The sequence below is a fragment of the Typopeltis vanoorti genome, chromosome 6 (assembly GCF_054136105.1).
Source record: "Typopeltis vanoorti isolate ZY-2024b chromosome 6, IOZ_Tvanoo_1.0, whole genome shotgun sequence".
In the NCBI taxonomy this organism is placed as follows: Eukaryota; Metazoa; Arthropoda; class Arachnida; order Uropygi; family Thelyphonidae; genus Typopeltis; species Typopeltis vanoorti.
The window spans coordinates 55167234-55180775 of NC_143554.1; the positions used below are offsets into that span (position 1 = coordinate 55167234).

At 33.8% G+C, this 13542-nt stretch overlaps 1 protein-coding gene across 2 annotated transcripts in view; it reads right to left on the reverse strand.

Annotated features, from left to right (window-relative positions):
• LOC150105462 (kinesin heavy chain-like) overlaps window positions 1-13542 on the reverse strand; it is a 415076-nt gene that overhangs the window by 370733 nt on the left and 30801 nt on the right. For both annotated transcript variants that reach the window (XM_090394832.1, XM_090394831.1), the window contains exon 4: window positions 4685-4789. In XM_090394832.1, the coding sequence (XP_090250958.1) occupies window positions 4685-4789 (105 nt within the window). The remainder of the gene's footprint in view (window positions 1-4684; window positions 4790-13542) is intronic.

A 13542-nucleotide genomic window follows, 5' to 3' on the forward strand; every position in this document is an offset into this window, starting at 1 on the left:
ACATAATGAAAGAACTCTTTGGGATTTCCTTTGGCCTGCTCAGCTAAATTTGTCTCATAATCTGGTTTTGCCTTCCTTGCCATGCTGGTCACCTTTCTTGCCTGACCCTTGTACTGTTCATGAGTTTGTTCATCACCTTTCTCTTTATATACTCTTCACATCTTTTTCTTCTTCTGCAGCTCGTGCTTAATGATATTACTCATCCATCTAACTCCTACCCAATTAATCCTCCTCACCCTAGGTACACAATTTAATACTGCTTCCTCTAGATGACCCTTAACTATATCCCATGCACTACTAACATTGGTCTATAATTTGCTACTGTAGTCTTAGAACCTCCCTTATGCAAAGGAATAATTTTGCCCTCTTTCTACTCCCCTGGAACTCTACCAAAGCTGAGACTTAAATTAAACAGCTTAGTCAAAGGCAAAGACTTAGTCCTTACCCTCCAGTGTTTTAAGATTTAAGCTTTTTCCTAAGCATTTCATAATCACCTGCTTGTAATTCCATAAATATCCCTTCTTGAAGAATATTCCTCATGTTCTACAGTCAAGACTGCATGGTCACTTTCACCAAATGGGGGAAATATTGTCACCTTGGTTATGGACAGCTTTTCTAATCCTATGACCATGTCCAATACTCTCCCACCCTAGTCCCCCTCCATTTAGCTTAGGTATTACTGAGCTAGAGAGGATGTCTGGTGAAAGAAAGTAAAATATGATTAATTTCTGCTCTAATTGCATATTCATATATTTACAGCCAGAATATTTATCTAGGAATGTTTATTCTTGAGAAATAAATGAATGGAATTAATTTTCATTTCTGATTAAGCATGTAATTAATATTATAAGTACTAGACATGTTGATTACACATAATATAGAAGATAATATTTTATTACCAATATTTTGCTTGCAGTTACTAAATCATTCTCAGGGTTAGAGCAATGATCATGTAGTCACAAAAACTGACTGCAGAATTAGTCCCCCCCCCCCCCCCCAACATTATGAATTGAAAAATTAACTTGTAAAACTAATACTGGCTTTTGAAATTTCAATTAAGTATTTTCGTATTTTCTGACATCTGGACTGCATCCTACAGGTGTATTCACAGGTGGTCAGCTTTATTGTGTTTTTTTTTTTTTTTTTTTTTGAAAGAAAATGGCTGTTTCTTTCCTCAATATTTGGCAGATTTTCACATTTAAATTAGGCATATTCTGTTTCATCAGAAGTTAGTAATGGTGCAACTTGTAGTACTATCATAATTATCGTGTACCCCCCCCCAGGGTACAAATTAGGAATTTGATGATATTCTGTTTTAGGATAGATTAAAAATAGCCATATCAAGTCTTGTTTCATCTTGGGAATTAGTGAAATGAGATGGACTGGAACTGGAGACTTTTGGAGTGGTGATTACAGAATCATTTATTCAGGTGTTGAGACAGCAAAAAATGGAGTCGCAGTGGTTCTCAATAAGGAATGGGGTAGAAGAGTAATCAACTCAGTAAAATGTAGTAGCAGATTGATAATGGTAAAACTAGAAGCTAAACCAACAAATATTATAATAATACAAGCATACATACCTACTAGCGACCACAGTGATGATGATGAAGTTGAGAGAGTATATGTAGATACTGAGAATCTAATCAAACTCACCAAAAAAGGAAGATAATCTTATTGTCATGGGTGATTGGAATGCAATCACTGGTGAAGACAAAGATGGTAGAGAGGTGGGAAAGTATGGACTTGGATGCCAAACTGAAAGAGGAGATAGACTTTTGGAGTTCTGCAACCAATTCAATCTGATCATTACTAATACCTGGTATGAGGTACCAAAAAGAAGAAGCTAGACTTGGAAAATGCCAGGGGATATAGGAAGGTACCAACTAGATTATATTATGACAAGAAATAGATTTAAAAATCAAGTGAAATCACGCAAAAGTTACCCAGGAGCTGTTGTTGACAGTGACCACAATTTGGTTTTATTGAAATGCAATCTGAAGTTTAAAAATTTGTCACAACCAAGGAAAAGGCCCAAATGAAACATAAATAACCTGAAAACAGAAGAAAACCATAGAAATTATAAATAGCAAACTGATGAAGCATTAAAACTGGAGAGAGGGGGGGAAAAAAGAGGAAAAATGGACTCACTTGAAGGATACAATTATCAAGGCTGCCAATGACGGCATAGGATTAAGGAACAAGCAAATAAAGCCATGGATCACCCATGCATTCTAGATCTAATAGATGAAAGAAGAAAATACAAAACCTCCCTAAATGAAGAAAGCAAAGACAAATATAAACATATAAAAAATATGATAAATAGAAAGTGTAAAGAAGCAAAAGAACAATGGTTTACAGAGAAATGTAAAGAAATAGAAGATCTAACAAAGACTGGAAGAATTGATAAAGCTTATAACATTATAAAAGGAATAAGCCAGCAAAACAACACACGAAGTACAATTATCAAAAATAAACAGGGGAACATACTTATAGATAAGGAAGAAATTTCGGAAAGATGGAAGGAGTACTTAGAAGATCTACATAGTAGAAAAGATCTAGATGCCAATGCTATAGAAGATGAAACAAGACTTGATATGGAAGAAATTGATCCAACTACATTAAAAGATGAATTTGAATGGGCACTGAATGAATTGTCAGCCAACAAGGCACCAGGCACTGATAACATCCCCTCAGAATTAATAAAATACTCAGGAAACATAAGTCATACCTTTTCAAGATCATAAAGAATATTTATGAAACAGGGATCATCCCCAAAGATTTTACACAATGCTCTATCATACCCATTCCTAAAGTAAATAATGCAAACAAGTGTGAAAATCATCGAACAATAAGCTTCATATCACATGCTTCAAAAATACTACTACTCAAAATTATACAAAAGAGACTAACAAAGAAGGTTGAAGAATATGTTGGCAATGACCAGTTTGGATTCAGGAAACAGCAGGGGACAAGAGAAGCAATCCTAGCTCTAAGAACAGTTATTGAAAGAAGATTGGAGAAGAATCAAAATACTCGGATAGTCTTTCTTGACTTGGAGAAAGCCTTCGATAGTATTGACTGGAATCAAATGTTTCACCTCCTAAAAACAATAAAGGCAGATTGGGGAGATAGAAGGCTCATATTTAATCTTTGCAAGCATCAAAAAGCCCTAATAGAAGCAGCCAGCAATACAACAAAAACTGCAATAGCAAAAAATATGTGAGGTAAGATAGGAGGTACTCTCTTTCACCCATATTGTTTAATCTGTACATTGAAGATGCAATAAATAAACTGAAAGAACTAACAGAAACCGGAACTAAGATAAATGGAATTGATATTAACTGGCTACAGTTTGCGGATGATATAGCAGTTTTAGCTGATAATGAAAACAAACTGAAAGCCACCCCTAACAAAGATGGAAGAAATCTTCACACAGAACAGCCTAAAAATTAATTATAAGAAAACAAAATTATTAATTACAAGTAAAGCATATCCAATGAAAATAAACCTGGAAATAAATAATAACCTACTACAACAGGTATCCTCTTTTAAATATCTTGGAAGTCTTATCACAGAAGATGGAAGAAACCAATCAGATATTAAAGCACAAATAATCCTAGCCAAAAAAGCATTCTATAACAGAAGAAACATTTTTACCAGTAAAGGAGACTTAGCATCCAGCTCAAAAAAAGGCTAGTGAAAACATACCTATGGAGCATTGCATTATATGGTTGTGAGGCCTGGACTCTAACAAATCAAGACATGAAAAAGTTGGAGGCATTTGATATTTGGTGCTGGAGAAAGATGATGAAAATTAGTTGGACAGAAAAGTAATGAAGAAGTTCTGAATATAGTTCACGAAGAGCGGTCATTAATGAAACACATCAATAAGAGAAGAAAAAGCCTAATTGTACACCATTTGAGGAATGGGGGACTGATTACAGAAATAATGGAGGGGGACTGTAGAAGGAAAGAGGCCACGAGATAGACCAAGAATTTCATATATAAATAACATAATGATGCTAACTGGCACTAAGAGTTATGAAGAGATAAAAAGGAAGTCACAAGACAGGATGTTGTTATGTGCTGCTATATTTACCAATTTTCGGATTGATGCACCAAAGAAGAGATTCTGTTTTAGCACATATGATTCCAGGACAGCCTTTCACTTCCAAAGTAGTTTTTTTTAAGGTAAAAGTGGACAATCTTCTAGTCCACTTTTTCTGTAAAAAATAGACAAAAAAGTGGACTGGAGATCATGTGCTGGACTTTTATGCAGTAAGAAGAAAATCAATACCTTATAAAGACACTGCTACAAAAGAGAAAAGTTATTCCAGAAAACAGCATAACCTTTACAGAACACACACTAAATTTTAATAAATTTGGCTGTAAAAACTGCCAAAGATTTCAGAGAATGTCATCCTCCTTAAATGTATGCACCCAAGGGAGACAGTCAGGGGATTTGGGAAAACAGTCGAAATTTTTTGCTCACAATTCTGCAGTGCTACCTTGAGAATAAGTCAGTAACTGGAGATTAATAACTATTAGTTTTTTTTGTGTGATAAACTGTTGTAATATAATGTAATTTAATATAATTAAGCTATGAAGCTCAATTAAGAGTACTTATTAGACATGCAAAACTATAATGTACTCTAAAAATCATGATAGTTAAGATGATACTTACTTTAATATGAAATTCAATATTTTCATCCATGGAATATATGTGATTAAAAATATCATTAACAATTCGTGGAATGATACCCTGATGAACTGAATCGCCAAGAACACCCTAACACAATTAAAGAAACAGTTTATTAAAGGCAACAATCTTGCACATTCACATGCTAGCTTTAAAAACTTTTAAAATAAATAAGCAAGCACTACTATTCTTTTTTTTCTACTTAAACTATGAAAACAGGAAAAATCTGTAACATATAAGAATGAAAAATGGATTATTTCATAATAATAACTGATGTGCATTAAAAAACCAAAGTAGATTATTATATTCTAACTGTCAAAGTATGTACAGTTATTTTCTGTTCCTATTACTATATACCTATATTTTTTTCTGTAACAGTTTTGTCAGTACACACTGCCGAGAGAGAGAAATTAAATTCCTGAGTAACAGTCTTAAAATGGTACATTATACAGCAAATACGCATCCATTTTTATTTTAAATGCCACATGTCTGTCTTCTGGAAGGATGATTTCAAGCATGCCATTTCATCAACTGCATGGATAGTCTTGAGATCGTTCAAAAACGATCTCAAGACTATCAAAGAGAGAGGAAAACAGCCACAAAACAAAGTTTTGTGGTGAAGAATGTCTTTACAATTCCAGTATCATGGTCACATGATGACAAGCTATATTAAAAAAAAATAACAGATACAACAACTTGATTAGTTTTCACATATTGGCAGGTACACTTCATCTGGAGCATACTTATACGAGTAAACAGCTAGAGATATATAATGCTAAGTGTATAAAACAATTACATATCACTGCATATCAAGCAGCAAGGATACTAGAACCATAATATAAGCAAAGCTAATACTGAAGATTATTTTTATGCATGACTTGAAATGGTCAAAACCAGATAAGGAAATGTTCAAAATCACAAAACAAAGACATCATAGTTCACAAGACATCAAGGCATTCAATGTTGAGACTTTCTATAACAACCATCTTTTGGATCATTCATGAGAAGCTTCACATTACGAAGGTTAGTGCCTCGACATCTCTCTCTCTCTTTTCAATTCAGAAGGAGCATCACATGACCTGTTCCCACAAGTTTTTAGAGCTTTTGCCAAGAGAATCAGAAGTGCTGGAATTCATTTTCACCAGGGATGAAACCATGGTCCCTTATCATGATCCTCTTTCCAAAAGGAATCTAAGGAATGGTGCAAACCACGCAAAACACTGCTGAGAAAAGCCAAGATTACTCGCAGTCCACCAAGAAGATCATTGCAACAATCTTTTGGGATTGCTGGGGAATTCTCTTAATTGACTTCAAGGAAAGGAATACCACCGTGAATGCAGAATATTATGCTTCACTCCTGCACAAACTGCATGACACCATGAAGTAGAAGAGATGAGGAATGCTGATTCATGGTGCTCACCTGCTTCACGACAATACTCCAGTCTATACAGCTATTGTTATGAAGGCTGCAGCAAAAGACTGTGGCTTCTAGGAGATTGAACACCCACCCTACAGTCCAGATTTAGCAATGGCTACTTCCTCTTCTCAAAATTGAAGAAAGACATTTGAGGAAGAAAATTTGCAGATGACAATGAAGTGAAAGATGCAGTTTTAGGCCATTTTGCAGACAAAAGTACAGACAATTTTTTTTTCAAAGGCATAGAAATGTTAATTCAAAGATGTGAAAAGTGTGCTGAAGTAAAGAAAGATTATGTTGAAAAGTGACAGTTTCTTTCTATCACCTCTAAAAGTTAGTCAGGCCGGAAACTTATGGAACCACTCTTGTACCATTATATACAGCATGGAATGTTGGCCTCTTAAGAAACAACAGGAACAGAAGCCACACATCACTGAGATGAAGATGCTGAGGTGAACCAGAGGGGTTACCATGCTAGATAAAGTGCATAACGAACACATCTGCGTGAGCTTCAAAGTTAGATCTACTGCTGTTAAATAGCTGAGCACCAGCTTGGATGGTATGGACATGTCATGAGACAACTTGTAGATCACATGATGCAGAAAGTAATGGAAGTATGCACAGATCCTAGAGGACATGGTGGACTTCATTTAATATGGATGTCCCTTATAAAAATAAAGACCTTCAAACTGCCCAGCTGGAAACATCGACAACCCAGGACAGAATATCCTGGCAATTATAAACTAGGCAAGCTGACCCTAAGTGAAATAGGATAATGGCAAGGACAAAGAAGAAGAAATACAAAGCAATAAAAAAGGATACAATGGATAAAAAGGTAAACAATGAATGCACGAAAGCAAATGTACTAGCTAATATTGCAGCAGTATATTACAATTTGATGCATATCGTAGCCAAGGTCTGTAAATATGAGATATCTGATGAATAAAGGCAATGTGATGTATCAAGTACTTATACAAATAGCTTTTCTGGCTACTCTTGCCAGGATAGCAGACAACAATACAAGAAACTAAAAGAATTAAATTATGGCACTGATTCTTGTTGCTTCTGCCATTTCATAACCAATGCTTTTGTACATATTATATTTCGTTTCTGTACTATACGAAAACATTTTAAATGGGTGGTGGGTGGGTGTGGTTTCCACTCACGATTACTTGACATCTACTCACAAATATGTGTACACAATAATATAATCATACTACATGATTAAAATTTTTGTGATTTTTCCCAAAAATAGTCTATCACTTGTCAAGACCATAATACTGTCACATCTTAGATTTCCAACTTCTAGGGTACTTCTGAATGCATGAAATGTCTGCTTTGCTAACATTTCCACTCCCATTCTATTTAAGAGACCACACTACTTTAAATTATAGAGCTGATTTAAGGTGGTATGGTCACTTTTGACTTTTATGCAATTTAAGTTACATTTCTGAATGCTCACACTGTCAACTCATTTCCTAATATCACTTTTTACTAGTATTCTGCCACTGATGCCAGTAGAGTTATTCTATTGCAGAGTTATTCTTTTATATTCATTCTTCTGTTTACTTACAAGCATAAAATTCTTTTGGGTAAACTTTAGCTTGCTGAGCCAGTTTCTTTTCATAGTCAGATTTTGCTTTCCATACAATTGTAATTCTTAGAGCCTATTCCTTATAATTTTCATAACCTAAATCGCCCTTATGCATAGAGTATTCCTCCCACATCTTTTTCTTACAATATGTTAAAGATACCAAAAATTTTATACTTGGTTTTTAATCCTTTTCCCAAGGAAGCAAAACAAAGTTTTGCACCTGAAATATATTCACGTCTGAGCTACTTGTATACAGACTAATGATTCATATCACTTGTCTTAGTATGTATCCCATAATGCCAAACAACCCCCCCCCCTTTGGGACGTGTATAATACAATGCATAATGGGAAGGGTCACTACCCAGACCAGTTTCAACCTTTATTAAGGTCTCATCAGTGGGAGAGCCAGACCTGGGAGAGATACCAAGGTTGAAGTAATGCAGAAGTTATATATATATATATATATATATATATATATATCTCATATACAAGTAGCCAGAAGTTGCTTGACCTTATTAATAAAAATCTCTGGATGAGAGAAAGATGTAGAAAGTTTTTTTACCTTGGGTTTTATTATACGTTAAAGATACCAAGATACCAATTATATATATATAATTATATATACCAATTAAAGATACCAAGATACCAATTAAAGATACCAATTTATATATATATATATATATATATATATATATATATACATATATATCTCATATACAAGTAGCCAGAAGTTGCTTGACCTTATTAATAAAAATCTCTGGATGAGAGAAAGATGTAGAAAGTTTTTTTACCTTGGGTTTTATTATACGTTAAAGATACCAAGAAATTTTATACTTGGTTTTAATCCTTTTCCCAAGGTAGTAAAACAAAGTTCTGCATGTGAAATATGTTCACATATGAGCTGCTTGTATATAGAGACTAATAAACCCAAGGTAAAAAATTTCTACATATTTCTCTCATCAAGAGATTTTTTATTAATAAGGTCGAGCAACTTCTGGCTACTTGTATATGATATATATATATATATATATATATGACATCTGCATTACTTCAACCTTGGCATCTCTCTCCCAGGTCTGGCTCCCATTGATGAGACCTTAATAAAGGTCGAAACCAGTCTGGGCAGTGACCTTTCCCATTATGCATTGTATTATACACATCCTGGGGGGGGAATGCTTTGGATTTTGGAATATATACTAAGGCAAGTGATATGAAGTCATTAGCCTCTATATACAAGTGGCTCAGACGTGAATATATTTCATGTGCAAAACTTTGTTTTGCTTCCTTGGGAAAAAGCTTAAAACCAAGTATAAAATTCCTTGGTATCTTTAACGTATAATAAAACCCCAAGGTAAAAACTTTCTAATTTTTTTCTTACAAATCTCTTCCTTAAGATTACACATCTATTTCACTCTTATCCTATTTATCCTTCAAACTCCAGGACAGATTCTGATGTTGCATCATTTAAGTATTTTTAATTGCTCTCTATACATTGTCAATAATCTTCCAATCCAACAACTGATACCATGGTGCAGAATCTTATAATAACAATCTTACTGTCAAAATGGAAAAAGTTTCAATGATATTGATTGATGACCAGACTGGTTGGCATATTCCTTAAGCCAAGCTATTCAGAATAACTTTTTATCGATGAAAATAATTCTAATTTTCTTTGTTTGCATATTCAATGTAACTAGATGTATTATTTATGTCAGTTACACATATGTATGACTGCTTTAAAGCATTATTAAACCATTATATGCATCTACAAGTAGGGGAGAAAAAAAGTGGACATTTGCAATACAACAAAATTCACTATACAACAGTGGTTGAGAACTTAATGTATGCCATATAACAGGGGTATGCTTGTATATCATTTTCTGTCACTAGGTCTTGCTGATAATAATCATTTTTGACCAAGTCAAGCTGGCTAATGCCAAAAACTCTTATTTCTGATACTTCTAGCATTCATGTACATGCATTTGAAACATTCCCTTGGACCCACAGTTACCCTTGCACAATTTCATTATCAATCCCCTTCAGATGCGAAACCTGTGAAACTGCATATGGTATTGTATAATTATTTCCATGCACATAATGATTTGTGCATGAAAATAATTATACAATACCATATGCAGTTTCACAGGTTTCACATCTGAAGGGGATTGATAATGAAATTGTGCATTAGACAAATTGGACTTGACTTGAGGGGATGTAGTCAAGTCCAATTTGTCCGATTGGATTTGACTACATCCCCTCAATACTTACAATTTTCCTGATGTTACACTTCCAACTCTCACTACAATTTCTCCAAAACCATTCAAATGCAGACTACCAGGCATATATCCAAGTTCTTTTGTTCATCAAATTCATTCCATATATCTATAAACTGCACACCATCCCACCTGTACAGTCTTCTAATTGAGTCCTGTCATACTGAGGCAGCAGATTCACAATCAGTAGTACTTTCTCACTCTTCTTTCTTTTCGCATCTATCAACAACTCTTTCATATCTTCTCTTGCTATATATGTCTCACCTTTCAAATCATTCATGCTAGCCAAAAATCAATCATTTCTCCCCTTTTGAAACATGCTTTTGCCACTTTCTCATTTGAGTACATCAGAGCCGCACTTATAATTTTGGAGGCCCTAGGCGCAACATCAAAATGAGGCCCCAAAAGAACGAGTCTATTTCAGTTAATCAAATTCATGCGCTTTTTTTTTTTTTTTTTTTTAGTTTATTGACAATAAAAGTCGACATTTCCATAATAACTCATTTTAATAAACTAAAAATAACACAACATTATTATACATATATTTGCATTTAAAGAATATATATATATCAGTTCAAATTTAAATTTGAAAAGAAAAATAATAACTAAATTTTTTTTTTTTTTTCTGGCTTTGGTTTTAGCAAATATATCTATAATGTCATAATAATTAATCGAGTCCATTATATCTGATTCAATGCATAATAAGGACAGGTCACTTGTTTTATTTTGGTGAGAGTTGCTTCTTAAATTTTTCATTCATTTCAACACTGAAAATGAGCATTCAGCACATGCATTTGAAATAGGCATCCTCAAAAATATTTTTAGAATTATTTTTAAGTTCAGAAAAGTAAACCTTAACCCATCGTTTGAAAATTTGTACATATTTTAGTTGAAAAATTTTCTTCCTTTATCATTATTAACAATTGCTTAACTTCACTAATAAATTTTTCTGAATCAATATCTGCCCCATAAGATTGTAAAATTTTGTTAATACTAGTCTTGTACTTGTCTTGAGCTATATCTTTCTTCAAAAATATGCCAAACATTGCAGGCGTAAACTTCTGTGGCTAATTGGTTCAAAAGACATATTTCGGTGATTACACCACATTTTTTTATTATTCAGTTCTATAAAACACTGAAATAATAGTTCCCGACAAGTTTCGTAAATCGTAGGATTTACATCTTCAGGGGTAAATAGTATAACTTAAAACAAGAGAATTAATAAATACAAATCATAACTATCTGGCTATTCATAAAACTCAAATAACAGAATGCAGATATATAACGTTATTCACGTTAAACAATACTGGATAATGTCACGTGTGCTTGTTCTCGTTCATATAGTCCGAGCTCAGATTGAGGTAGATTTTTTATTAGAGCTGATGGAGAATTAAACCTTGATTTTTATTGCATTGGGTTGGGTTTTTTAGCATATTAGCAGCTTCTTTAAATTTTCTTATATAACTGTTGTTTTCTATGTATGACATCGTCGTTTTTTGCCAGAGTACATCGTGTCCAGTGGAAGTGGTATGGAAAGCAAGACCCGTTTTTTGTTCTCTTTTGTATTGTATGTCTTTTTGGTGTTCAGCCATGTGTATTTCTCCAGATCTTCCTGTCTGTCCTACGTAGCAAATCCCGCAAGAGCAATGGATTTTGTAGACTCCTGGTTTTTTAAGAGGATGATGAGGTAGCTATCTAATTCTGTTTCCTATGTTTAGGGAACATACCTTGAGGTAGTGTTGATTAGGGGACTGTGACATATTTTTCGAAGCTTGCCCTCCACCTAAACAAGCAACGCGATCCGTGTTACTCCGGGCAACGATCGAGCCAGCATGGAACTTTTTATGTTTTGCATTCATCATAAGCGTAAGTAGTCCAGGAGGCTTGAAAACCTTTGGACACCTTGTTTGAGACATTAGCTTCATGTTACCTGTGGTTAATCTCTGAGGCTTCTTTTGTCTGAAGCACCAACAATGTACCACAAGGCAACACTACTGCGGGAGGGGCACGGGAAGGCTGTCTCGATCCCCCCCCAGTAGACGCACTAAAAAGTTCCTACAAATAGTCGAATACACACAGAAATTTATTTTATTTTATTATTATATTTTTCACCTTTCTGATTGCTTTGAAGATGTTCAAAACATTTTATTCTGATATTGCTATTGTAGGATGAAACTGTTTTTTAAACATTAATTTCCCCAATATTACATAATTTAATGATTTATACTTATTAGGAAATAATATAAATGAAAAAATATACAAAATTTGCTAATTTGTAATAATCACAATTTAATTTCGGTATCGGAATATTAAAATTTGTCTGGTACAATTTGGAAAAATAACGAATTCAAACAAAAAGAAAGTGCACATATTTTATCTAGCACCATTTTGTGTGGGGGATGATAATTTGGGGGGGAGTGAGTCATTAAAGGCAAATTAATTCTGTTATGAAAATTTTGGAAATAAAATTTCATTTTGATGCATGCACCTACACGTTTCGAAAGACAAACTATATCTATGTTACTATTCATAGGGAAAATATCGCTACTTCAAAACTGCCGCATAATATCGAAATTAGCCGAAAATATGAACATAACAGTTGACTTCATAACTGCCATGTATTTCGATTTGTAGTGAGTGATTACATTTGATTCTCTATAAAGCAAAATTTAAAAGTGCAAACCTTCGCGCAATCTGTGAACTAACCTTCGAACTAAGATTATGAATAAAAAAGAAAACTTAATTTGGAACAGATGGAGGCTGCATTCATTTTTCGTTTCAGATTTTCATGAATTTATAAAATAATTATTTGACAAAAATAATTATCTTCAATCAAGTTCTGGGAGAATTTTAAAATGCATTGGCGATTAAAATAATTATCAAAAAAATTGATAGTGACATTGATCTTCCAAAGTGATACAATATGAAGTGAAGAAAGTATGAAAGGATTTCTTATTTTGCGCTGGCATTAAAAACTATAATTATACGATAAAAACAAACAGCAAAAAATGAATATAACTCATAGGTTAGCAAACGGCAAGCAACTGCTTTTTTTCTGTAGGCAACTGAACTTACCGTATTTTCCGGTGTATAAGACGCTCCTATGTATAAGATGCACCCAAGAAATTTAATACAATTTTCTGGAAAAAACCTAAACTTTAAAGTATGATTTTAAAAAAAAATGGATAAAATAATAGGTAATTTTTAATAGTAAACTGACCTTTCAGAAACCGTGTCACTGTCATCTGACTCTTCTCTATCATCATTAATTTCTTCTCTTTCTTCTTCATCATCATCTTCATATAAGAAATGATCTTCACTTCCATCAAGGGCATTGCTAATTCCACATTTCAAGAAAGATTTAACAATAGTTTGTTCATTCGTTTTCGACCAAGATGTCTTAACCCATTTGCACACTTGAGAGATTGATGGCCGTTTCAGGGCACCCTTTGGTGTTAGCTGATGTACACCGGCATTCATCATCCACTTGTTCCACTCTTCCCTCATAAAGACTTTAAAGGGTTTGTTTAAAGATACATCGAGTGGCTGCAGTTGTGAT